This window comes from Erythranthe guttata, chromosome 2 (genome assembly GCF_056151865.1).
Source record: "Erythranthe guttata isolate IM_541 chromosome 2, IM_541, whole genome shotgun sequence".
Lineage (NCBI taxonomy): Eukaryota > Viridiplantae > Streptophyta > Magnoliopsida > Lamiales > Phrymaceae > Erythranthe > Erythranthe guttata.
In genome coordinates, this window is record NC_142534.1 from 149,151 (window position 1) to 174,087 (window position 24,937).

Sequence of the window (24,937 nt, forward strand, 5' to 3'; positions counted from 1 at the left end):
CAGGCACAGACATTTTTTATATATATATATATATAAAAGCAGAACTTGAAAAGCCACTCATGTAATTATAACTTAGAGAAATTATTTAGCAACATGTGCATGCAATTATACGAAACATTAATAATAAGAACAGAGTGGATATAATATATGATAAGTGAGGTCGCACGAGGGCCTTGTAATAGTTCAATAATATCTGAGTTGTCAATATTCCGTTTGTCTTTTAGCAGTGATAAAAAAAATGAAAATCATGTAAAATTTGTCCTTTGGGTTTGTTGATCAGTTCTTTGCACACCTGTAAAATGTTAAAATGAGTTAGATCCACCCTCATGTAGAGTTGTTGTTAGAAGAATCATGAATGAATAATGGACATGGTCAAATACTCAAACATCATAAATAAAATTAGACAAGCCATCATGTAGAAGATATAATCCGTGTAGTTTGTCTTTGATTTACTGAATCAATTGTATATTCTCATGTACAAGTATATATAATCCTCCTAATATTAATGTACAAATTAATTTTTGATCCCATATATAATGGATCTAAACCCTAGTGGTTGAGGATGTTTAACAGGAAAACTCTGGTTTTAATCAACTGCCTGAACAAGCACTCTATCTCTTCTTCAAGAATTTGAATGATCAAGTCCATCTCTTTCAACTCATTCAAGTCTGTTTCTTCACTTTGATTCGATACTTTCTTGGATGGCAATACTTTTGACACCAATGACCATGCGCTCGATTTTGCTTGCACATTGTTCCCCATCACATATGATAGCAAGCCTTCAAAGACAGCAATAGTAACTGATTCTGCTTCTTTCAACATACATACAAGAGCCATTGTTTCATCGTCTTTCTCCAAGGATGAATTGCTTTTCTTACATCTGAGGCTCCTTAAATCTTTCAAAGACTTTAGGATCATCTTCTTTGACTTCTTTTTGGAGATGTGATAGTTGTTGATGCCATTCACATCATTTCTCCTTAGAGCAGAAAGTAGCTCTTGTACTTGTTGTTTGATTTGCGAGAATAGATCTTTGGCTGTGGTGCATGCATCCAATAGCCTTATGTAACCATCCAACACTTGATCAATCCATTTTGTCTGACATTCTTGTGAAATAATCTGTTGAATGTGAGGCAACATGAGTAGATCGTCGATGTCGGAGTACAAGTTTCTTAGGCCATTTAGTTTTGCCTCCATTGTTGTAGAAGCTTCGATTTTGGCCATGTTTTCATTGAACTGAGGAACGGAAGGGTTTGATCGAGATGGGAAGCTAAGAGAGCGGCCATGGTGAAGGGCTTTTGATCTCAATGGTGAGAATGCCATTTTCTTTTCTTTATCGATCTTTGATGGAATGAGGCTTATTAATTAGAGATGAAGTAGCAAATGTTGAATCAAGAAAATTTGTGATGTCTCAATTGATGCATTAGCTGTGTATATATATAGTCTATAGATGAAGGGGACAAAAGGAATCAATCGTGATGATATAATTGAAGCACCAGCATTATATATATGTGATATTGAGATTTGGATTCACTACTATTCTGCCGATGTTTATGCTAATATCTTGTTCCCCATCCTGATACCAATGTAATAAATTAATGTATATATGACTCGATTATTAGTCAGCTCGTACACAAATACTACGCCTCAGCACCTCGATCTCATGGAACGGAACGGAATGTACGGTGGGTGAAGGTGGATAGTGATGAATCTTTGGTTGTTCAGCATCAGACAACATAAATATACTAGTAATATTTTTCTGGCCTTTTGTTTCTTCTTCCTAAAAATCATCTCATCTCATCTCATCTCGTGCATTGCATTGTATTGCATAAAATAAAATTATGATCTGTCAACATAATATATGCTTACTTGTTGTCAGTGGGTGCTGGAGGACAATTTGCGCTCGTGCATGCAATTTCATAGATCTGGCTGGCTCTACCATTACTCAAAAGCCATGTAATCAAATTTTTAGTTTATGAAATATTTTTGAATTTTAGCTAAAATTAGAAATCAATAGATTTTTTTTATTCTTAATGGGTTTTTTATTTATTTTTCATAATTAAAATGGAAATAAAACAGGTATAGATGTACATACATATATGTAATTAATATATATATATATATATATATATATATATATATATATATATGAAATCGGGGGTTGTTTGGGGACAAACTCCATAATTCAGGGGTACAAACTATATTTTCCCCATATTAATATATGCTTTTCAATAAGCATGTGAGATTAATTCAAGATTATATTATGGTTTAAGTATCTTTTTAATAATTTGGTCAGTAATTGTTCTCTCCTCACAGACAATTGGAATCTGACAACTTTGGTATTGTTAAACTATACATGGCCATCGCGTGGCCTGAATTTTATAACTATATAATTTACCTGGAAATTTGAGATATTTCTGTTTAACTGTGTCAATCATTCAATGCAATGCAGAATAACACGAGCCCAGATTAATTTCTTTAATTTAAACATACAACAGCCAAACTTATTGAAAAGAGTTTTAAATTATCAATGATGAAGTAATTGCAACTCATACCAAATTATTGCATGTGGCTGACAGATTGTTCAGTTTTCATATTTTCATTTTCTATACAAATGCATCTACTAAATGGTAGATAATTCTTTCTTTTAAAAAGAAACTAAAATTAAAATAATAATAAAAATAAATTGGTAGATAATCCTTTAATCCAGGTACTCCCGGCGTGTTCTTAATTATTTGTTTAATTTGGTTCTAATGAGAAATAAAAAAATAAATGAATGCAAATTCACAAACATCAGGAAATGAACAAGCAATGTAGAAGAGATATAATCCATGTATTTTTTTCTTTGATTTAAAGAATCGGGTATTCTGTACAAGTATGTATGTATAAAGCTAATCTACAAAAATTTTGATCCAAAAATGAATCTAAAGTCTAGTGGTTGAGAATGTTTAGCAGGAAAACTCTGGTTTTGATCAACTGTCTGAAGAAGCACTCTATCTCCTCTTCAAGAATTTGAATGATCGAGTCCATCTCTTTCATCTCATTCAAATCTGTTTCTTCACTTTGATTCGATACTTTCTTTGATGGCAATATTTTCGACACCAGCGACCATGTGCTCGATTTGGGTTGCACATTGTTCCCGATGACATATGATAACAAGCCTTCAAAGACATCAATAGTGACTGATTCTGCTTCTTTCAACATATGTACAAGAGCCTTTGTTTCATCGTCTTTATCCAAGGATGAAACATTTTTCTTACATCTGAGAGTCCTTAAATCTTTCAAAGACTTTAGGATCATCTTCTTTGACTTCTTTTTGGAGATGTGATAGTTGTCGATGCCATTCACATCATTTCTCCTTAGAGCAGAAAGTAGCTCTTGTACTTGTTGTCTGATTTGCGAGAAGAGATCTTTGGCTGTGGTGCATGCATCCAATAGCCTGATGTAACCATCCAACACTTGATCAATCCATTTTGTCTGACATTCTTGTGAAATAATATGTTGAATGTGAGGCAACATGAGTAGATCGTCGATGTTGGAGTACAAGTTTCTTAGGCCATTTAGTTTTGCCTCCATTGTCATAGAAGCTTCCATTTTGGCCAAGTTTTCATTGAAGTGAGAAATGGAAGGGTTTGATTGAGAAGGGAAACTAAGAGAGCGGCCATGGTGAAGGGCTTTTGATCTCAATGGTGAGAATGCCATTTTGTTTTTTTTTTATTTGGATGAAATGAGGCTTTGAAATAGGAAATGTTGAATGAAGAAAATTTGTTGTGTCTGAATTGATGCATTTGGTGTGTGTATATATAGTGTGTAGATGAAGGGGACAAAAGGAATCATAATGGGGTATTCAAAGCACCAGCAATGTGATATTGATGAGATCTGGATTCACTACTATTCTGCCGATGTTTGTGCTCTATGTTGTTCCCCATGTGTTAACAGATGTTAATTATGACATTATTCTGATGGATGATTCGATTATTAATCGCTGCACGAATGCCCTAATAATTTTAGAGAGTTTGTATCGGTTGTGATGTCTCAGCGGCTCTTGTGGAACGGATTATACGGTGGGTGAAGGTGCCAACCACATGAATATTGATGAATCTTTGATTCTTCATCCTCAGACAACATAATTATACTAGTAATATTTATCTGGCCTTGTGTTCCTTCTTCCTAAAACAGAACCTGAAATCATCTCGTGCATTACATAAAAAAAATTATGTCGTTGTAAATCACCATAATTGCATTTGATGTCATATTTGATCTGTCAATATTATAATTTGAGGTGGCATTTCAATGTTAGAAGGGGGCAGGTCACCAGCTGCACTCGTGCATACAATTTGATTAATTTGGCTGTTGCATTACTCAAAAGCCTTTAGATATAAAATATGTATGTTTCGTGATGGTAAGAAACATTAATACGGAAACATCGCCATAGTATCATATGCAAAAGCATGTGTGACACTTGTTTATTTATTACAACACCTTCTCCCCTTTATATACCAACACAAAATTGACAGACGAAGCAACAGCTCGTGATTTATGCCTTTCCAAAAGAGAGCCACAAGTTTCATGATTTAGAAGGCCCTATTGGCGTTAATAAGAATGGCAATATACATGTGTTGGGAAATTAATAAATAATATCAGCACATTGGCAAGAAAGGAGCGAAATTGTCAAGCCAGGGGCTGAATTGTGTCCAGAAAGAATCTTGAGTCCAGTCCGTGTTGAATTTAGGAACTTGTAGCTCTGCTATATTATCGCTTCCGTTCGGCAAAACGATGCTAGAGCAACCCTTCACTTTACTACTCTCCTTCACATGCAATAAGATTTCCTCATTTTCTTTCTTTAGTACTTCAATGTTGTTTATTTCCTCAAATTGGTTGCAAAAGGAGAGCATGCAATCCATTGGTGGAGGAGATAACGATGAACAATTAGTGTCCGACTTAGTTTCGTCATCTTCTTCAACTGCAGTCCTATACTCCAACACCTTCAAAGAGGTTGCCTTTCTATATATCTTACACAACACTATGTCCTGCATACATACATGCATGTATATATTATCAGACATATATGTCTATTTTAAAAAACACATGTAACATAGGAATACTATATGACATCGATGTACCTTGGGAGGGGAGCATTTGTCGGGCAAGCGAAACTCGTTCATGACCCAATCAGTCTTTGTTCCACGTGGTGCTCTGCCCTCGTAGAAAACAAGTGTTTTCTTCAGACCTAACACCTTTTTGGGATCCGATGTTGTATGTATTTGACGGTCCGAACCGGTTGCCTTCCAGAACCCGTTTTCAGTAGTACGGTTCGGTCTTCCTCCGCTGCCATGTTTTCTGTCCCTGGGCACGAAAAAGTACCACTCTCTTTCCCCTATTTTTGCCAGCCCTGTTTTTTTTTTTCATTATTACAAATCAAAACATTATAACAGCCATCCCTATAGATCATTAAGAAAGTATAATTATTGATTGAATATTGATTGAAAAAGTAGAATTAGGTAGGTACCAGGCAGTTCCCTGGGATGATGATTGTATATATTCAAGAAACCGATGATATCGCCGCCGCCGCCGCGTAATTTCTTACCAAAAACCATAGTTTTGAGGTAAAAACTAAGGAGCTCTTCCTCTGTTGGGTGAAACCTGAATCCAGGCAAGTTTACCTCACATGATCTTGATTCATCCATGGACATGAAGATATATATTAATATTATTGAGAAAATATTAGCCAAGTCGTCTCACCACTAAACATAAACTTGTAGTATGCAAACATCACTACCGAGGAGGGTTCATTTATAGATAGTATTGGTCCTTCCTTAATACTACTTAGCTTATTTCTCCCACCATAATAAAATTTCAAAGTTTATGTGGGCCATTAATCACTTGTCCAGTCTTGCCATTAGCTGACAGAATTACCGAATTAATTCACGCGGTTTGTCGAAGAAAAAACATGCATTTAATTAGGTATCTATCTCTCTCTCTCTCTCTCTCTCTCTCTATATATCTTTTTAGACAAGGAATTAATGTATCTAAAAGACTTGGCCGAGCAAAGATTAATGTAGAGAGAATTAAGAATCTTGACTACGTACATACGTACGTACCTCCCATGAATTTTGAATTCAAAAAGGTCCCATATTCATCATGTGGTGACACAACACGATATATTACTCTTCATTTTGAGTAACGCTTTCATATATATTCAACAAATTTTGTAAATATGCAGCAGCATCTCGAAATTAAACGTCATGCAGACCCTTCACATTCCACTTCAAGTAGTATATATTGATTCCAATGGTTAATTAATTCATTCATTATTATTATTATTAATATTCCTTAACATTAATAATTAATATTTGATAAATTTATAGACAAGTATATAATATTAATAATATACTTGCGGACGGTGACTAATTAGTGTGTGGCATGCATTAATATGTATGTATATGTGATATATGTTGGTGCTAGAGAATAAGTAACATAACCGCGTCGAGAATGAAATTGGAATGTAATAAGAGAACAAGTAATTAGAAAAACAATACACAATCAACATCGCTTGACTTGTGAAAGTCTTCCACGAAGACTGTCTTTGCAAAATGGGGCCCATTTCTTGACTCCAAATACTTGACTAATTCAAACTACATGGAATTTCCACCTTTTCTTTTTCATTCATCTACACTCTTAACTAATTGATATTACTGAATTATATAACTTTTTTTTTTATTAAAATGCACATACATTCCCTTAAAGAAGTAAAACTGAATACACAATAAATTAAACAAAAAATAATAATTTCCATCAATTTAATTAAAAGAATTCACGAATTAGATAACAAATTGCTTATTCATAATTTCAATCAATATAAGAACTTGTTGCATATTTGTCAATAATAAAGGCGGGCTTTAAACTGAATTTGGGCTTCCCAATAAATTGTTTCACAACTTTGCTTCAATTATTAATATGGCCCATCAATCCAACTTTGCTTCAATTATTAATAAAACAAATAAAAATAAAATTATATATAGGGTTTTTGGCACTTTGCACCCTTAAATTACACCATTTTGGCACTTTGCACCCTTAAATTTCAAAATTGGCAGATTGCACCCTTTAAACATAAATTGTTTGGCACTTTGCACCCCAAAACATTTTTGGCTTAGAAAACTTACCTGCAACTTGCTGGAAACCTGGAAGATGGGCAAATTCATAATTTTCTTATTATCTATTTTCTTCCCTCAATTCTTGATCACCGTTCCACCATTTTTATCTTTCGTCCCTTCGAACAAAAAAATCCTAAAATCTTTTTTAGCTATTTCTTTCAATGGTGAAATCGGTACAAACACTAAACAATAATACAATCACTTTTCTTTTTTCTTTTGAGTATGAAAAATAATGTAACTGGAAATTTTAGACCGAGCCCTAAATTTTTTTTTTTTTAATAGTCAAATGATAAGATAAGGCTACTGAGAAGTTTATTTGGTGGTAGAAGGGTGGTGCCTATTAGTTTCAAGATGGGAATCTTTTTGCTGCCATTGAATAGTTTGGATCTGTAAAATTATTTAAAAAAAAAAATAGCTACCATGAAATAAAACTTGATTTTCTGAAGGTGTGTTATTGGACTCTTGTCTATATATTCCGACCATTCTTCAGTTTTAGTTCAGAATGTACATATTATGGCAAATAGAAACGACTAAGAAGAATTTAGAATTTTTTTATTAATAGGACGAAATATAAAAATAGTGGAATGATGATTAAGAATTGGGGGAAGAGAATAGATAATTAGAGAATTGCGAATTTACCCATCTTTCAAGTTTTCAACAAGTTGCAGGCAATTTTTCTAAGCAAAAAGTAATTTGGGGTGCAAAGTGCCACACAATTTATTTTTAAAGGGTGCAATCTGCCTATTTTGCAATTTAAGGATGCAAATTGCCAAAAACCCTTATATATAATATACAAAATATATTGGTTAACATTTAAAGGAAGAAAGAAAAAAAGCAGAAAAAAAGGAAGATAAGAAGTAGAAATAAAGAAAAGAAAAGAAAGAGAAGTGGAAATGAGAGGTTGGGGTAAGAAAGAGGGTAGGTGACAACATTTGAGTGCAAGTTGTGTTATAAAAAGTGAAGCCTCATACACTACTACACCCACTTCTCTTGTCCTTAACTCCACACACACACACACACCATAACCCCCCAATTCCCACACAAATACACACATAAAAGGGAAACAAGATAACACAACATATTTGTAAGGTTCATAACTCACATTTCATCCAACACCACAAACAGTACCTTAAAACACTGTCTCAAATAAAAAAGGAAATATAATATGCATTGTGAACAAAAACCACACAGCACAGCTTGCAAGTCAGGCACAAAATGCAGGCATGCAATAAGCCTGAGCCTGAGCCTTCAATATATATACAGACAGACACAATAGAATAAAGCTGCATGCTCCTCTACTACTGCCAAAATATTTTGTTCCATTCCTTTTGTTTCTTCTACTTTGCTCTCTCACATATCAACATTTATATTTAAGAGCAACATGTCACTTATATATATATATTCATCAAATACACTATGATGAACATTAACTACTACTTTGACACCATTCACCATTATTAATATGGCCCGGGTCACTAATATTATATTCAAATGACTGAAGCAATTTCAGCCTGCTGCAAGCCACTGAATCCCAATTGTTTTGCCGGCACCGGTGGTGTTGGTGGCGGTGGTGTGGCCGGACAAGTTGGCTGTTCAATTTCTACAACATCCCAGTTCAACTTGGCCACATCTTCATCTTGAACAGGCACGTATTCCTATGATATATGTATCATCAGACAAAAGCAAAATACACATCATCAACAAATTAAGGCTAAACTGTCAAGATTCTTCTTACCCATGTATTGTCTGTCTGTACCATTTTAGTGAAACATGAGAAGACTATGGGAAAAAAGATACCTCAATAAAAACAAAATTAATCGAGTGTCCAAATTAATATATTAGAACAAACCTCCAGTTTTTGGACAAGGTCCTTTGCGTTTGGGGCAGATACAAAGATGTGACGCTGAGATGGCTTTATGAAACCATCGTCTACTGCTTTGTCTATGAAAGTGAGGAGGAAGTTGTAGTAGCCATCAACATTCAGTAACCCCACCTAATTATTAATCAATATTAATTCATCGGTCTCAATCTCAGCACACAATATTTATTAATTAATAATTAATTAATTAATAGGCTGTGGCTTAGGTTCATATCCATACTATTAATTAAGCAATAACTAAAAAGGTCAACTAGTAGTTTAATTAGTGCAATGCAGCAACTATGCTTATGTGTAAAGATTTTGTGGTGGTGTTTAGTTTGCACAGAAAAAAAATATAAAAATACTTACAGGCTTGTCATGGATTCCCAGTTGAGCCCATGCTATAACCTCCAACACCTCCTCCAAAGTGCCATACCCTCCTAATAACAACCACAACATGATCATGATGAACAGGTGCAATACAAAAAGACAACTTATTGACAGAATCAAAGAATGTTTATGCATTACTCTGTGTGTGTGTGGGTGAGAGAGAGAGAGAACCTGGCAAAGCGATGAAGCAATCAGAATGGCGGGCCATCTCAGCCTTTCTCTGATGCATATCGGCCACCACTCTCAACTCACCAACAGTCACACCAGTTTTCTGCAATGAATCAATATACAATAACACAGATAAAAATACAATCTTTACATATTTATACAGAATAAAATGCTGGATTAAATTCAAAAACATTGGAAGCCAAACCTCTTTGCCAACCAAAGTTCTTGGTATGACCCTGGTGATACAATAAAATCCAAAAATAGATTTAGTACGAAAGAAAAAAAAAAACACAAACACAAATATTCTCATGTGATTGAAAGAGACATTATTATTCAGAAATCAGAAAAGAAAAAATACCCAAGAACATGTCCGCCACCAGCATGAACGGCTTTAGCCACCAAACCCATGAGGCCAATGCTTCCTCCACCGTACACAAGATCCAACCTTTTCGCCACCTTCATGCAAATACATGTATCATTTACTTATTAATCATTCAAATGTAAAGAGGAGAAACAAAAAGAAGACAAAAAGGCAGAATCTTGAATCTTGTTGTTGAATAAAAAAAAAAAAAAAAAGTACCAGCTCCTGCCCTAGTTCGAGTGCCGCTTCTCTGTAACATTCCCTCTTCCCAGAACTACTCCCACAGAAGACGCAAACCCTACCGAATCTCGATTTTACAACAACTTTGTCTTCCATTCTTTTTTTCTTTATTTTTTCTAATTAGTGTTTCGTGTTTTAATTTGGCGCAGTTTTCAGTGGGAAAAACCAAAGGACTTGGGAAACAACACACTATGTACCTGCGGTTACTAATAGGAATGGAAAACGTAAATGGATGCTCTCTTCTTATATAAAGAGGAGTAATAATAATGATTAAACGCAGACAAAAGAAAGGCTACTTTTCATCTCGGCTTGGGGTTTGCGCTTTCGAACCCCGAGCGTACACGTGGCTCTGCACCTACTCATCATCAATTATATTATACCTCATTCATTTGATTAGATTAGATTAGATTAAACCCTTGGACTAATTTGAGTTAAACACCTTAGTGGGTGGGTTTATGAGTTTAAATTAATGGAATTAGCCCATTAACTTAATTATTTGTTAATGGACTATTTGTTTGGGTTGGGGCCCAATAGTCCCGGATCCTCTCTCTAGCCATGTTCTCCTATTCAATAATATCACATCTACTTAATTGGGCTTTAATATTTAATAATCAATGCATATGGTATGCTCATAATTACTAATCATACAATTCTTTCTTACTAACAAACTTACATCTATTCTCATCTAATTTCCATCAAACAACTTTGAATTCTTGAAACTTTAAGTAATTATGATTTTAATTTAATGGACTTTTTAAGTACAAATTTTGGTCTTAGATTTTTTTGGTTAATGTTAAATATATATATTTTTTTTATTATATATGTATAAATAAATAAATAAAGAATGAAGAGTGAAAGGACGAAGTGGGGGATGTAAATGTAATGATATAGAAAATGAGGAGTCAAATCAGCAGAGTGTTGCATTATCACTTTGCCTAAAATTAAGCTAATTTGTACAGACTCCTATTTCAATCCATTTAATGCAATACTGCAACACAATCATTCCTTCTAATTCCTCGTGTCACAGACACGTGCAGTCATTTCTTGTCTTCAATCTTTTTCCCTTTTCTTTTAATTATTCCTACTTTTAATTTATTTTTTTAAAATAATACTACTATCTTATGAAGATATTATTAAAGTAGCAATGAAACCTTCACTTCATAATGATCATGTTAATTACCAATAAGACTTGGCTTAAGAATATTGGAGGGTTTTTCTTAAAGTTGAAATAGACTAGACGAGGGGTGGACTGCAAAACAATATATCCACAAGGGGTTAAGTGATATTTATGCTAAAATTAATATCAGAAATAGAAAAAAGTAGGGGACCTTTTCGTGTAGCATTAGTACTACTCTCACTAAATTGATTGCACGCTTCACTAAAAATAATATAATACAAAAATAAAAAAAGAAAAAGAAAAGATGGAGCAGCAATTATTTAACAAATAAATAATAAATGGGGATGATGACTTTTCACATAAATCTTCACTGTTCATTACACAGTTTGTCTGACCATACTTCACCTTTACCAAATTCGAATGTCCAAAACCTTTGCAGTTGCAGGTCAGTCCTATTTATCTTTCGCATCAATTTTTTATTAATATTTAATAATAACAGTATGATAATTTTAATTAATATTATCAGTATTATTCAATAATATTATGTATTTTTAGTCCTCCATCTATATATCAGCAATATTAATATTTAGATAATTTTGATGGGGCAGATATCGATCCCAAAGTCACAAACACAGCATGAATTAAAGGGATTATGTCGTACGTGAAGAAACAATATAATATAATGCATCATCATCAACGTAACAGAGGGCATTCATTTATATATTAATATAAATATATATATATGGCGTGTATAACTATGAACCACGTAAATACGTTAGTACTCCATATATACATCAAAACATACTATATGTACAATTTCAGTTACAAAAAGAAAAAAAGAAAAAGCCAAGGACAAAATCCAATCCAAGAGGACCACAGTCTCTGCAACTACATATTGTCTCTTTGGACGAGGCCATTTCACAAGTTTTTGTTTCCCGAGTTAAATGTTTTTTTATTTGAAATATCATATCTTTATATTTCAAAAAAGAAAATTAGAACCCTTATTTTTATTTAATTTTAAGCTTGGAAATAGAACCTAATATATTACTAGCTAGGTAACATGGTGTAAACTAAGGTAGGGAGGAGCCGTGGTGGTCGAGCAAAGCTATGGGCGGCGCTTTAATTTCAAATTTCAATAGTGGCCTTTCGCCATGTTCCGTCATTGAATTAACTCCTTAATTTGTTTATTTATTAATTAAGTAATACAATTAATTACTACTTGTCCGTTCACAACTGGTAATTTGTGAATTTAATGCCCAAAACATGATAGGCCTATCTTTCTTAATTAATGTCTCTAGTCTACTAACGTGGCAATTGACATTCAAATGGTATAAAAAGATTCAGCCCAATGGGCCTTGTTTCCTACATCAACATTAACAATAAATAATAATATGACCACGGGCAATTCTTTTATTTTTATTATTTATATACTTGAAAAGAAGAAGTTTCTCAAAAAAAAAAAAAAAAATGTTGATTGTATATAAAGCTAAATGAGAGAGTAATTAAAGGTGGGTTAAATTTAAATTTAAATTGATTGTTTCCAGGTGGAATGATCACAAGGGGAACAGCCTTCTTGAGCAATATCCGTAATTTGGAGGCCCGAATCGTAAATGGACCCGTTTTTCCAGTCAGAAGGCAACACACTTTTGGCCCAATACCATTTCCCATCAAACCCGGCCGTCACAACAAACCGGAATTGGAGCGGCCCATTTGGTACCCTACTTGTGTCCCACACTGCTCCGTATTTCCTGCTCATGTAATTCCAATTTGACGATCCAACCTACAAATTTATATTTAATATTTATTTATTGAAATATATTTTAACAAATTTTGGTAAATGGAAGAAAACTAGAAGAATATGCATGTACCTGAGCAACATCCATGGCGACAACTTGTGTTTGACCACCTTGGTATAACAATTTAACGGCCAGATAATTTGGCTTTTGGCTTGATTCTTCTACTCTAAGGCCTAAATTCTTGTTTTTGTACTCATCACATGCTACTCTGCAGCTCAATCATAATATATATGTAATTAATATGATCATTAATATTTTATGATAGTTAGTATATCTCAATTAATTAATCAACGACAATTCAAAAATATGTGTACGTAACCATATGCCATAAATGTATGAACACAAATCATATATATGACCGTTGAAAAGAATTATAGATCAAGGACTTTGAATTGAAACGGCTAAATAAAATGATACTCCATAATGAGCTGCATTCATTTAATGACCAATTTTTTTCAAAGAATATGGTCACATAAATATTAAATTTCGGGGCAATATAGGTATGTATCTCCTATCCTGTAAAGGTGGGTGTAACAAGACCACTAGCGCTACATTTATCGTTTTCCAATTATGTTATTCATAACCAAAAGCAATAATATGCAACTAATTGAAAATCCATCATTATCATAATTAGTACTAATATTTTCATAAAAACGTCCATTCATTCATTGAATCAATAAATAAACTAGAATAGTAGTAATAGTAATTGGTAATTAGATGTGGTAATTAAGGGCTAACCTCTTGTATTCCACGTCAGCAAGGCCAAGTTTCAAAATTTGGTGGGCCATACCCTTTTTAGCCATGGCCATGAAAGCTCTGCTGCTAACCACGAAATCGGTCTTGTTATCATCATTCCGATCGCTCACTAATACTCTAGTCCCTTCTTTACTGCAAATTTGGTCATCCTTGCATCTTATCTGCCAATAATAAATTAATTAACCAAAAATCAATTGAAAAAATATATATAGGCAATATAGTAATTAATAAAAAAAAAGAAAAAGTACCTGAAAACATGCACCGCAGGCAGCTCCATCTTTGTAAATGGAGGGTGATGCAGCGGCAAGACGACCTTCATTGAATCCTGTAGCCAGAGAACCATAACCACAACTTCCGGCTGCATTCATTATTAAATCATTTTATTTCAATATATATTCAGACAAAGAAAAGATAAGAAAACTAATGAGAGAGAAATTAAAATTACACAGAAGGGGGGGTTGAGGTTTGGAAAAGAAAGCAACTTTGGATTGGTGCACGCAGCGATCACACGCAGTTGCGTAGGAAGCAAGAAGCAGAGTTACTACTAAGCTGCAAATCACACCAAAATATTCACCCATAATAACTATTTAATGTAATAATTTTGTTGAGAATTAATTATGTGAATCGATCAAAGTGGGAATATATATATATATATAGACAGAGAGAAAGAGTGTGTTTGTGTGTGTTTGCGCGTGTGAGTGAGTGGAGAAAAGGAGAAGTGAGACGATGAGGATGGAGTATAGGTAATTACTAATTAATAATAAAAGATAAGAAAACTAATGAGAGAGAAATTAAAATACATATATCCATCATCATTGAAAAAAAAAAGAGCATATATACTCTGTGACTGTGTGTATCATAAAAATAAAATACACGCACTAACACACCCACTTTTTTACACAAACAATACTATATGTATATGCGGGGGGTGAGAACGAGAGACTTTTTTCTTGCTATGTGTTTGTGCGCTTTTATTGCTACTTATAAATTTCTCCATCTTACTATGACTTTCTCAACTATTTCATTTTATAACCATTCATTTCACATTTCTCCTGTGCTTTGCAAACTATTACATTCCAACCAAAAAAGAATCACCAAATTCATAGAATTACATACCTTGCTCTATGCATCATTAATCTCACACAATTACATTTCTACCCACTCTTCTCCGATAAAAACGACACAAGTTCTTCACGCGCCTTTTCAAGTGCAACCCCCAATTTCTCCGGCTCACTTCCGCCAGCCTGTGCAAAATTAGGGCGTCCGCCACCTTTCCCACCGCACAATTTAGCTATCGGCCCTATAAACTTCCCAGCCTGAATCCCCAAACCAACTACTCCAGGACTAAACGCAACTATTAAACTCACTCTTTTCTCATCCACGCACGAACCCAATACAACTGCCGCTGGATCTTCTAAACTATCCACTAAATACTCAGCAGCACTCTTTAATGCATCACCATCAATTTCGTCCATGCTCTCAACCAACACCCTGGACCAAACATTTTCATTCCAACTTCAAATTTCATGTCTTAAATATATGTTATGTAATAATAAGACATTACTTCTTCTTTTCTTTTACCTTATCTTTAACGACGATCCTATAGTAACCGCTTTGCTAATCATAGTCGATGCCCTGTAAATCGCTGCTTTTGCACGTGCCGCCGAAACTTCACCCCTTGCGTCTCGTAGGTCTTTCAACAGATTGTTCACTCTCGTTGTGACATCTTCAGCATTCACCTTCACCAAATTAAACCACATTAATTATTATTATTAATGAATAATTAGCCACTTCAAATAATAAGATGATATTTAAGTAAGGAAATTTGCATACTTTGAGAGTAGAACAGAGCTGCTTCATATAGTTATCTCTTGCAATTACATACTCGATAAAAGCTTCACCGGCCACAGCTTCAATTCGTCTCACCCCAGAAGCAACTCCTTGCTCGGATATTATTTTGAAGCCACGTATTTCACTAGTATTGCTCACGTGGGTCCCACCACATAGTTCCATCGATACACCAGGTACCTCCACCACTCGTACCTATGTACGAGTTGCATTAGAATATTATATAAATTAAACAGTCTAAAATTACCTGTGCTCCATTAGAAGAAAAATAAAAATCAATAGTTTTGTACCTGTGCTCCATATTTTTCGCCAAACATGGCAATAGCACCAGCATTCTTTGCATCGGCCAATTGCATCACTTTCGTTCGAAGGAGTGTCGCATCTCCAATCCACTTGTTAATCAACCCTTCGATTTCCATCACTTCGTTTTCGCGTAGTGGTCTATTGAAATTGAAGTCAAACCTGAGGCGGTCAAAGGCCACCAGCGAACCAGCTTGAGATGTTTCTTGCCCTATTACTTTCTTAAGTGCCGATTGGAGCAAATGTGTAGCTGTATGATGAACCTACCAAAACAACCATATATCAAAATAATAACTGAATTTTGTTAATAATCAAACAATAGACGAGTATTAAAGACTCACACCTTCACACGCTGCCTCAAGTTTGTATCTACTTCAGCTTCTACTTCTCCACCTACATCTATAACACCTTCTTTGACTGTACCTTTATGAACAAATATATTACCGAGGGACTTTTGGACATCCTTAATCTCCACAACAGCTTCTTTAACATTTCCAGATTTAGTAACATACAAAAAGCCGTGGTCCCCAATTTGCCCCCCTGACTCAGCATAAAATGGGGTTCTGTCTAGTAATACCTCAACTTCATTTCCTTCGGAAACTTGCTCTACCGCCTTGCCATTTACTAAAAGACCCTCAATAACTGCTCTCGTCGAAAGTGTGTCATAACCAAGAAATTCAGTGTCTGAAATATTTTCTGTCAACTCCGCCCCGTTTTCAACCGAGAGTTTGACTGTGTTATGTGCAGCTTGAGACTGTCTTCTTTGGCTGTCCATTTCTACGTCGAAACTTTCCATATCTATGCCAACACCTCGTTCATCTGCAACCTCTTTTGTTATCTCCACAGGAAAACCAAACGTATCGTACAGGACAAAAGCGTCTTTTCCAGATATACAAGGTACAGTTCCGTTAATCTGAGCAGTGGACAATGCATCGGTTAGAATTTGTTCTAGAAGCTTCTCTCCTCTCTCGAGTGTCGATACAAAGCGAAGCTCCTCTCTTTTCAGTTCCTCGAATATGCGGGCAGCTCTTATTTTTACCTCAGTATCTATATTTGTGCTTAGTTTGATAACTTCTTCGGCAAGTATTGGCAAAAACGCTCCGTCAAGATTTCCCATCCCATCCCCCTTTATACCTAACAGCCTGCCTGTTCGAACGGCTCTTCTGATTAGCCTTCGAACCACATAGCCTCTACCGATATTTGATGGGAAAACTCCATCTGATATAAGATAAACTATTGCACGCATGTGATCTCCGATTATCTGAAAAGGATGAAATTATAAATAAATAATTCAAGATTTTAGAAAAGAGAAAGATGAACATATACGACAACACCACCTACATACTTTAAGGTACGTCTTTTTAGACTCGTCTGCAAATTTGTACGAAAGATTTGCCAAATTTGAGGCCTTCTCTATGATGGGAAAAATCAAGTCGGTTTCGTAATTATTCGGAACCTGCAACAAAAACGAAGAAATACATAAGAAAGTTTTTAACATGTGAACAGAGACTAGCTAGTGTTTGTATTTCTTTAATTTTAAGCAAGCAAACACTTAATTACCTGTTGAAGAATACGAGCCATACGCTCTAAGCCTAGCCCAGTATCGATGTTCTTCTGTTTTAAAGGCTCGAGCGATCCATCGTCTTTTTTATTATATTGCATAAAGACGAGGTTGTAGAACTCTATAAATCTAGAATCATCTCCAAGATCCTGTTTTTCATTACACATGATTTTAGTGTTATTACAAACTATGAAAGAAGAAAATTAAAATTTCGTTTAATTGTGAAAAAATGCTTACAACATCCGAATGTCCTCTCTCGGGATGGAAATCATAATAAATTTCAGAGCAGGGCCCACAAGGACCGGTTGCTCCACTAGTCCAGAAGTTGTCCTCTTCACCAAGTCTCTTTATACGTTGTACAGGAACACCAATCTGCAATAATAATAATGAATTTTCTTAATGGTACTATGCACATAGTTGTCACAAATTTCACCATCGTGCAACATTGCAAGTTATGTAAATTTTCTCTTACCTCGTCATGCCATATTGCCAAAGTTTCATCATCATCTTCATACACACTAATCCATAAATTTTCAGCTGATAATCCGAACCTACATGCAAGGTATAACTGATTATGGAATCAACTAACAATGAATTTAAATTATAATACATGATTAGAATGATTTTCATCGGTTTATAATACATACTCAACAGTTGAAAGATCCCATGCCCATCTTATAGCATCTTTTTTGAAGTAATCTCCAAAACTAAAATTCCCAAGCATCTCAAAGAATGTCTGATGTCGAGATGTTCGACCGACATTCTCTATATCGTTTGTGCGTATGCATTTCTGAGAAGTTGCTGCACGGGGCACTTCTCTAGCCACCTGACAAACATTCATAACAGTCAATTTCTAAATAAAAAATGTCTTTGAATTAAATTTTCTGAGGAAGGTGACTCGTCAAATCCTCAATTCTTCTTCCATTATTCTGTTGGATGTAATTACGTCTTTCTTTTCACTCATTCAATACCGACTGACCTAAACTTAAAAGCTGAGGAGGAACAAATAGAACCTTCCCGAGGAAAATGGGCTTGAACTGAAGCATTCCAGCAATTGTTAAAAGAACTGTTGGATCTTCGGGGACAAGCGAAGAACTTGGAAGAACTTTATGACCTCTCACAGCGTAAAATTCAAGGAATCTTTTACGGATAGAGTCGCCACTTGTGGAAACATTCAACTGTTTATCTTCCACAATCGGCTCAGTCAAGGGTTCTGCTGAAGCTGAAATTAAAATTTATGCATGAATAATTTACTCTAACACATTAGTGATGTATAAATTACGAGAGTCGCCCCTCTAAAACATACAGTGATGTTTACCTCTTGCAGTGAAAAAATGAGAAACTTTGTCATGGGAATTTGTATAGCTCAACCGACAAGGATCCACTGAGGGTAGAGTTTGTATGATGAAGCCTCTATAGTCTCTCGCCCCTGTATTTCAATCACTAGAATCATCAACTATTACACAAGAATGTTTAACCCTCTAATATATTATTACCAAATTGAGTTTTATCAAACAAAATCATGACCAAGAAAGAAAAATGTTTTCCTTTCAAAAAATGGTTACTTATCCACATGCTTGAGAAAATGGATATATATCCTAATCCTAAACAAATGAAATTACAGAAAATCCTATAAAAATTGAACATGGGTGATGGGTCGAACTCCTTGAGACGAAAATCAAATTAATAAAACAGATAAGAAAGAAACAAACGCACGAGACACGAAATTTCCAAGTAAAGATCGAAAAATCTGGACAAAGAGATTACCGGCGGGAAAAGGGGAGCGGAATCTTGAAATGGGAAAAGAGAGCAAGAAGTTGGCGCCATGTCTGGTTTGGACAGAGAAAGGCAGCTTCACGCTCCCCATTTCAGCTCACTCTTCTGTGTGTTGGAGAACCTGGCTAGTATTTGTCGTAGGATTGATTGACCGTTAATGTAAGTTGGGAATTGAAGAGATGAGAAACAAAGGATAAGACCCTTTTGGGATGATATCCACATGTTCATTCCAATCAAACTGGATTCCTGGACTATCAACATTCTTAAAAGCCCTTGTCTTAGGTTTGTAATTAATTAATCTAAGGCTGCGGCTATATACAAGACTAATTCCACTTCTGCAAGACCAAATTAAAATTTTCAATGTATAAATACTATAATACCCGTATTTATTAAAAAAATAAAAAATTTCAAATATGCAAGACCAAAAATTCAAAAACACAAAAAACCATATCACAAGATCACAAAACCACAAGACCAACTCTCATCTTCTCCATCTTCCAAAACCCACAAGACTTTTCTCCTTCCTCCTCCATTAACCCACAAAACCTAGAAATTCAAAATCATCAAAACTCAACAAATCTTACAAAGATGGCAAGTATGGAGTCAGAAGACATCAAAATAGAAGATTCTATGATGGAAGAACCCAATAATGTATGCATTTATGGGCTTTTTAGCTAGAATATCGATTTTCCAAAAAAAAATCCCGCGCAAACGAATTCGACATGTACAGGTCGAATTTTACAGGTAAAAATCGACATTCAGATGTCGATTTTGAGGTATAAAATTCGACATTTAGATGCCGATTTTGAGGTATAAAATTCAACATTTGAATTTGTGCTATAAATTCGACATGTCAATGTCGATTTTTACCTATGAAATTCGACGCTTAAGAGTCGATTTGTAGCATAGTTTTTCGACACCTTGGTGTCGATTTTTGTTTTTTTCTCATTACTTGTATTTGGTCTTACATGAGAAAAAAAAAACCAATTTAATTTATGGGCATACTTGTCATTCCATCTTAATAAAATAGAATCTTTTGGAATCTTTCTTTAATTTGGTCTTGCACAAGTGGAATGAGTATTGTATATAGCCGCAGCCTTAATCTAAATGTTCAAAGTTTTGGGCCCAAAATTGAGTCCACAGTTAGATAAAACTCGACTGTCCTACTACTAGAAATACTCAAATCAACTAAAATCCAATTCAGATTCAAACTTCTTGATCGTGATCGTTCATATTATTTTGTTTAATCGTGAACGCCTATTAACTCAGGCTTTACTCTCTTCTATCACCTTTACTCTCAGTTTGAGTGTGTCCGCTTCTCTCTTCTCATTTCTTCCTCTCTTTCTTTGAACAGTACTTTCTTCATCATCTTGTCTTTTTTTCCGCCAATTCTTTACTAAGAGGGTGTTTGGCTAAGCTTATAAGATGTTAAAAGGAGCTTATAAGATGTTTTAGAGCTTATAAGCTCTTCCAAAGTGTTTGGTAAATTTTTAAAAAAATATCTTATTTTTTTCTAAAATAAGCTATTGGAGACCAAATAAGATTTTTTTAAATAAGTAGTAGAAATATGAAATAAGCTCATTATCCAAACACTCTAAAAATTAATCCTAAAAATAAGATGTAACAACTTATCAGCTCTAAAAACATCTTATCAGATGTAAGAGCTTGTCAGATGTTTACCCAAACACCATCGGAGTCTTTGTTACATATGATTGCATTTGCCTTTGACTTTGACTTTTTCCAAATCCGGTTCAAATTGGTATTTAGCCATAGCCCAACAAAGAAAACGGGCCGTACTACTACTACCAGATAGTAGTAGCAAGTGTTGGTCTTTATTGGTCCATTATATTAACTATACTTATACTAGTCGGATGATCAACAACTTATTGGGTCATTGTTATCGATTTGAAAAAACTAAATTCACATACATAAATAAATTAACCATCAATGACTATTAGCTCCCCATTTGATCATACGCTCTTGAATTTCACTTATTTATTCAACTATTCCCTTTTCATTTTGTTAACACTTTCATGTTTCCAAATCCAGATGCAGTGATTAGATTTTGACCTATGCAAGCTTTAATATATTGAGAAAAAAAAATACTTTTATCATTCATCTTTGTTGTCAAAAAGTATGGTCAACATCGTGCCAGTATAGAATGGCTTTGAGTCAAACTTAGGGATATTTATGTAATTTCAATTCTTTAATTCATACCAATTATCATTATAGTTTACGTTTACTTTTAATTCGTTATCTCCCAAACAATGACCTGAAAACAGTTCACTATTGTGTTTGAGAATGAAATAAATATTTTTTATTCCATCACCGCCCTGAGTTGAGCACCCCAAACACGACCTTTGTATTTGAATGTCAAATTAGGGTTTCCACCCACACTAATTATAAATTAAAAAACTAATAAAATATAGCAGCAGCCAGCCAATTTTGTCAATCTGTTTTAATTTGCTTTTCTTCCTTGTTGAAAATGAAACTATATTGGTCAATCTTTTGTCCTGGACCATAACTTTGGTCAACTTACACACACTAATTAATTAACACCTGCTTTAATTTTAATTATTTATTTTTATTATATGCTCAAGATCATCATATGATCATACTTTAAATTATTTTAATCCAAAGTTATCCTCCGGCCACCTTTAAATTAAATAACTAAATATTATAACTTCTTCATCATGCATGGCTCCCACACTAAATTATTAAATACAACCTAATATTTTTTACACTATATATATAGATCCCATATTCCACAAAACAACCTGTGAGTGTAAATACAACTATAATTTTCATCCCAAACACACACACCCAATAAAAAAAAAAAAATGGGTGATAATACAACTCATCATCATCAGCAGCATGAAGTTGATGCAGTTAGCTCAGCTCCGATAACCCCACGGGCAGCATCAGTGGCTCCGACACCTCCGGGTGCCCGAACTCCGGCCATAGTCTCCCTTCCTCCGTCACAGTTCCACTCACCTTCACTTACACGGTCGCCGCTCCTCACACCTGGCGGCACAAAAAGAAAAACCCCTTTTATTAGGACTCCACGTTTCATAACTCCATTGGGCAGCCCTTTGAGAAAAGCCATCAAACTCACCAGACTCGATCCTCAAGACGCGTGGCTTCCAATCACCGAGTCGAGAAATGGAAACGCTTTTTATGCAGCTTATCACACTTTGTGCTCTGGTATTGGTATTCAAGCCCTCATTCTCCCCGTTGCTTTCACCATTCTTGGCTGGTAATAATTATTCATCATTAATTGTTATTGTTAATTACGCACTAATATTGATTAAAAAAACTGTATTAATTAATATATTTGTGTAAATTAATATTTTCAGGACATGGGGTCTCATAGGGTTGAGTTTGGCCTTCATATGGCAACTATACACACTGTATCTACTTGTGCAGCTCCACGAGTCTCCTGAAAACGGTATTCGTTACAGCAGATACATGCAGTTAGCTAGTGCCACTTTTGGTGAGAACAATTATTTATTTCACTAGTTAGCTAGATTTTTAGATGAGTATATGATCAAGAACTTGATTTAAAAAAAAAACCCTAAATATATAACAGGAGAAAGACTGTCGAAATTCCTGGCTGCTTTTCCGATCATGTACCTCTCCGGGGGTACGTGTGTGGCTCTGATCGTGATCGGAGGGTCGACGTCGAAGATGTTCTTCCAGACAGTTTGTGGGGCCCCATGCACTTCCAAGCCGTTGACCAACGTGGAGTGGTACTTGGTTTTCACTTGCGCGGCGGTGCTGCTGTCTCAGCTGCCAAACTTGAACTCCATCGCCGGAGTTTCTCTCGTAGGAGCTCTCACCGCCGTTGGGTACTGTACAGCGATATGGGCGGTGTCGGTGTCGGAGGGAAGGCTGCCGAATGTTTCTTACAACCCAGTTAGAAAAGGCACGGAAATTGCGAGGATTTTTGATGTACTGAATGCACTTGGGATCATTGCTTTTGCTTTCAGAGGACATAATCTCATTCTTGAAATCCAGGTCAGCCTCTATAATTTAATTAAATATTTCTTCTTACATACGTATATCAATTAGTTCATCTTTATTTTTCTTTGAATTTTTATAATTGGGTCCATTATATTATGGTGCTTAGAATATTATTTTGTTACGTACACATCAGGTAATACTCGTGATTTCATCAAGATAACCCCCCAATTCCTTCAAATTGTAGCATAATTTATAGAAAAATCATGTTTTAGAAAGATACCGTTCTAAATGTATTTTTATTATATTATTATTATTATTAATGCATAAAAGAGACGACTAAAAATGTAAATACGTTGAAATCTGGGTTTAAATTATTTTGCAAAGAACCAAATCTAACTAATGGGTTACGTAGAAAGTTTGAATAATAATAAATAATTTGGACTAATTAGATTAAATAACATTAATATTTATTAGATAGAATTGACTCCATCATGACCTGCAGCTAGCCGATAAAGATGACATTCTTCTTGTCTTTGGCTACTAATTGAATCACTAAATTATACACACAGCATCAGATTCTTGACTAATTAATTGTATTGGAAAGAAGAAAAAAAAAACATAAATAATATTGAGTAAGTTAAACAAGTGTATAAATTTTGACTTGTGCAGGCAACGATGCCTTCAAGTGAAAAAAATCCATCGAGTGTGCCGATGTGGAGAGGAGTGAAAGCCGCATATTTGGTCGTAGCAATGTGCTTATTCCCACTAGCTATTGGCGGCTATTGGGCTTACGGCCACGTGGTATGTACAATTTAACCTTATTAATACATATCATGTTCATTCTGATTTTTTTTTTTAATAATTAATGATCATCAAAACCTAGCTAAGTTTAAAAATAAATTGACAGATTCCAGCTAATGGTGGCATGTTAACCGCCTTGTATGCCTTCCACAGCCGAGACGTATCCCGGTCGGTGCTAGGAATGATAAGCATCTTCGTCATAATAAATGCGGTAAGCTCGTTCCAATTATACGGTATGCCAATGTACGACATGATGGAGTCTCACTACACTCGTAAGTTCAAGAAACCATGCCCGTGGTGGCTTCGGGCCGTCATCCGGGCCATGTTCGGGTTCGGATGCTTCTTTGTGGCAGTGGCGATTCCATTCTTGGGGAGTGTAGCGGGCTTAATTGGAGGTATTTCTTTGCCGGTGACGTTGGCATACCCGTGTTTCATGTGGCTTAAAATGAAGAAGCCCAAGATTTATAGCCCAATGTGGTGGCTCAATTGGGGATTGGGTCTGATGGGTATGGGCCTCAGTGGAATTTTGATTGCTGCCGGTCTCTATGTTGTCATAGACACTGGCATTCAAGTTAGCTTCTTTAAGCCTCACTAATTTCAATTTTACTACCTTAGACAATTTATTAGGAATGAAGTGTAAACTTTATAGCTTTTTGTGGTTTTGGATTTGGGGTGAGAGAGGTGTTTAAATTTAATTTCTTTCTTATTATCATTTTGCGATTGGATTTGATTGTATTTGTAAAATGTATGCAGTAAGAAGTTGAAATAATTAAAGAATTGTGAGAATTTTGTCCTACATTACATATATCCCCTAGCCATCTGAATGATTCTGGCCCATATATACAAAATAA

The 24,937-nt window shown here is 35.0% G+C and overlaps 7 protein-coding genes across 9 annotated transcripts; 1 reads left to right on the forward strand and 6 right to left on the reverse strand.

Annotated features, from left to right (window-relative positions):
- Positions 1 to 416: 416 nt before the first annotated feature.
- LOC105957393 (uncharacterized) lies at positions 417 to 1,446 on the reverse strand. Its single transcript, XM_012981314.2, has one exon. The coding sequence runs from the start codon at positions 1,318 to 1,320 to the stop codon at positions 550 to 552; it is 771 nt and encodes a 256-aa protein (XP_012836768.2). The 5' UTR covers positions 1,321 to 1,446; the 3' UTR covers positions 417 to 549.
- A 1,376-nt stretch (positions 1,447 to 2,822) lies between these two features.
- LOC105961347 (uncharacterized) lies at positions 2,823 to 3,751 on the reverse strand. The gene has a single exon (XM_012985580.2). The coding sequence runs from the start codon at positions 3,697 to 3,699 to the stop codon at positions 2,929 to 2,931; it is 771 nt and encodes a 256-aa protein (XP_012841034.2). The 5' UTR covers positions 3,700 to 3,751; the 3' UTR covers positions 2,823 to 2,928.
- Positions 3,752 to 4,409: 658 nt separating this feature from the next.
- NAC036 (NAC domain containing protein 36) lies at positions 4,410 to 5,796 on the reverse strand. Its single transcript, XM_012981376.2, has 3 exons — positions 5,507 to 5,796; positions 5,121 to 5,389; positions 4,410 to 5,027 (listed from the first exon to the last, which is right to left on the reverse strand). Exons 1-3 carry the CDS (start codon positions 5,688 to 5,690, stop codon positions 4,638 to 4,640), a joined length of 843 nt encoding a protein of 280 aa, XP_012836830.2. The 5' UTR covers positions 5,691 to 5,796; the 3' UTR covers positions 4,410 to 4,637.
- A 2,479-nt stretch (positions 5,797 to 8,275) lies between these two features.
- LOG5 (Putative lysine decarboxylase family protein) lies at positions 8,276 to 10,409 on the reverse strand. Of its 2 annotated transcripts, none has more exons than XM_012981375.2 (7): positions 10,148 to 10,409; positions 9,926 to 10,023; positions 9,773 to 9,803; positions 9,571 to 9,670; positions 9,379 to 9,449; positions 9,001 to 9,144; positions 8,276 to 8,806 (listed from the first exon to the last, which is right to left on the reverse strand). In XM_012981375.2, exons 1-7 carry the CDS (start codon positions 10,262 to 10,264, stop codon positions 8,639 to 8,641), a joined length of 729 nt encoding a protein of 242 aa, XP_012836829.2. In that variant the 5' UTR covers positions 10,265 to 10,409; the 3' UTR covers positions 8,276 to 8,638. The 2 variants fall into 2 exon arrangements, 1 of the variants encoding a protein (XP_012836829.2); XR_016033066.1 differs by having other exon boundaries at positions 8,576 to 8,806; positions 8,887 to 9,144.
- Positions 10,410 to 12,677: 2,268 nt separating this feature from the next.
- On the reverse strand, positions 12,678 to 14,606 carry EXLA2 (expansin-like A2). The gene is made up of 5 exons (XM_012981782.2): positions 14,283 to 14,606; positions 14,086 to 14,195; positions 13,820 to 13,998; positions 13,154 to 13,289; positions 12,678 to 13,065 (listed from the first exon to the last, which is right to left on the reverse strand). The coding sequence occupies exons 1-5, from the start codon at positions 14,413 to 14,415 to the stop codon at positions 12,811 to 12,813; spliced, it is 813 nt and encodes a 270-aa protein (XP_012837236.2). The 5' UTR covers positions 14,416 to 14,606; the 3' UTR covers positions 12,678 to 12,810.
- A 239-nt stretch (positions 14,607 to 14,845) lies between these two features.
- On the reverse strand, positions 14,846 to 19,585 carry EMB1030 (Alanyl-tRNA synthetase, class IIc). 2 transcript variants are annotated; one of them, XM_012981781.2, is made up of 13 exons: positions 19,314 to 19,585; positions 18,865 to 18,975; positions 18,560 to 18,768; positions 18,194 to 18,372; positions 18,019 to 18,097; positions 17,784 to 17,918; positions 17,546 to 17,695; positions 17,331 to 17,441; positions 16,329 to 17,246; positions 15,976 to 16,248; positions 15,671 to 15,880; positions 15,419 to 15,576; positions 14,846 to 15,328 (listed from the first exon to the last, which is right to left on the reverse strand). In XM_012981781.2, exons 1-13 carry the CDS (start codon positions 19,411 to 19,413, stop codon positions 14,992 to 14,994), a joined length of 2,970 nt encoding a protein of 989 aa, XP_012837235.1. In that variant the 5' UTR covers positions 19,414 to 19,585; the 3' UTR covers positions 14,846 to 14,991. The 2 variants fall into 2 exon arrangements, with proteins under 2 accessions (XP_012837235.1, XP_088677820.1); XM_088821694.1 differs by lacking the exons at positions 18,865 to 18,975; positions 19,314 to 19,585 and having other exon boundaries at positions 18,526 to 18,665.
- A 2,390-nt stretch (positions 19,586 to 21,975) lies between these two features.
- Positions 21,976 to 24,872, forward strand: LOC105957812 (lysine histidine transporter-like 8). The gene is made up of 5 exons (XM_012981778.2): positions 21,976 to 22,578; positions 22,679 to 22,815; positions 22,912 to 23,339; positions 23,955 to 24,086; positions 24,193 to 24,872. Exons 1-5 carry the CDS (start codon positions 22,163 to 22,165, stop codon positions 24,679 to 24,681), a joined length of 1,602 nt encoding a protein of 533 aa, XP_012837232.1. The 5' UTR covers positions 21,976 to 22,162; the 3' UTR covers positions 24,682 to 24,872.
- Positions 24,873 to 24,937: the final 65 nt, after the last annotated feature.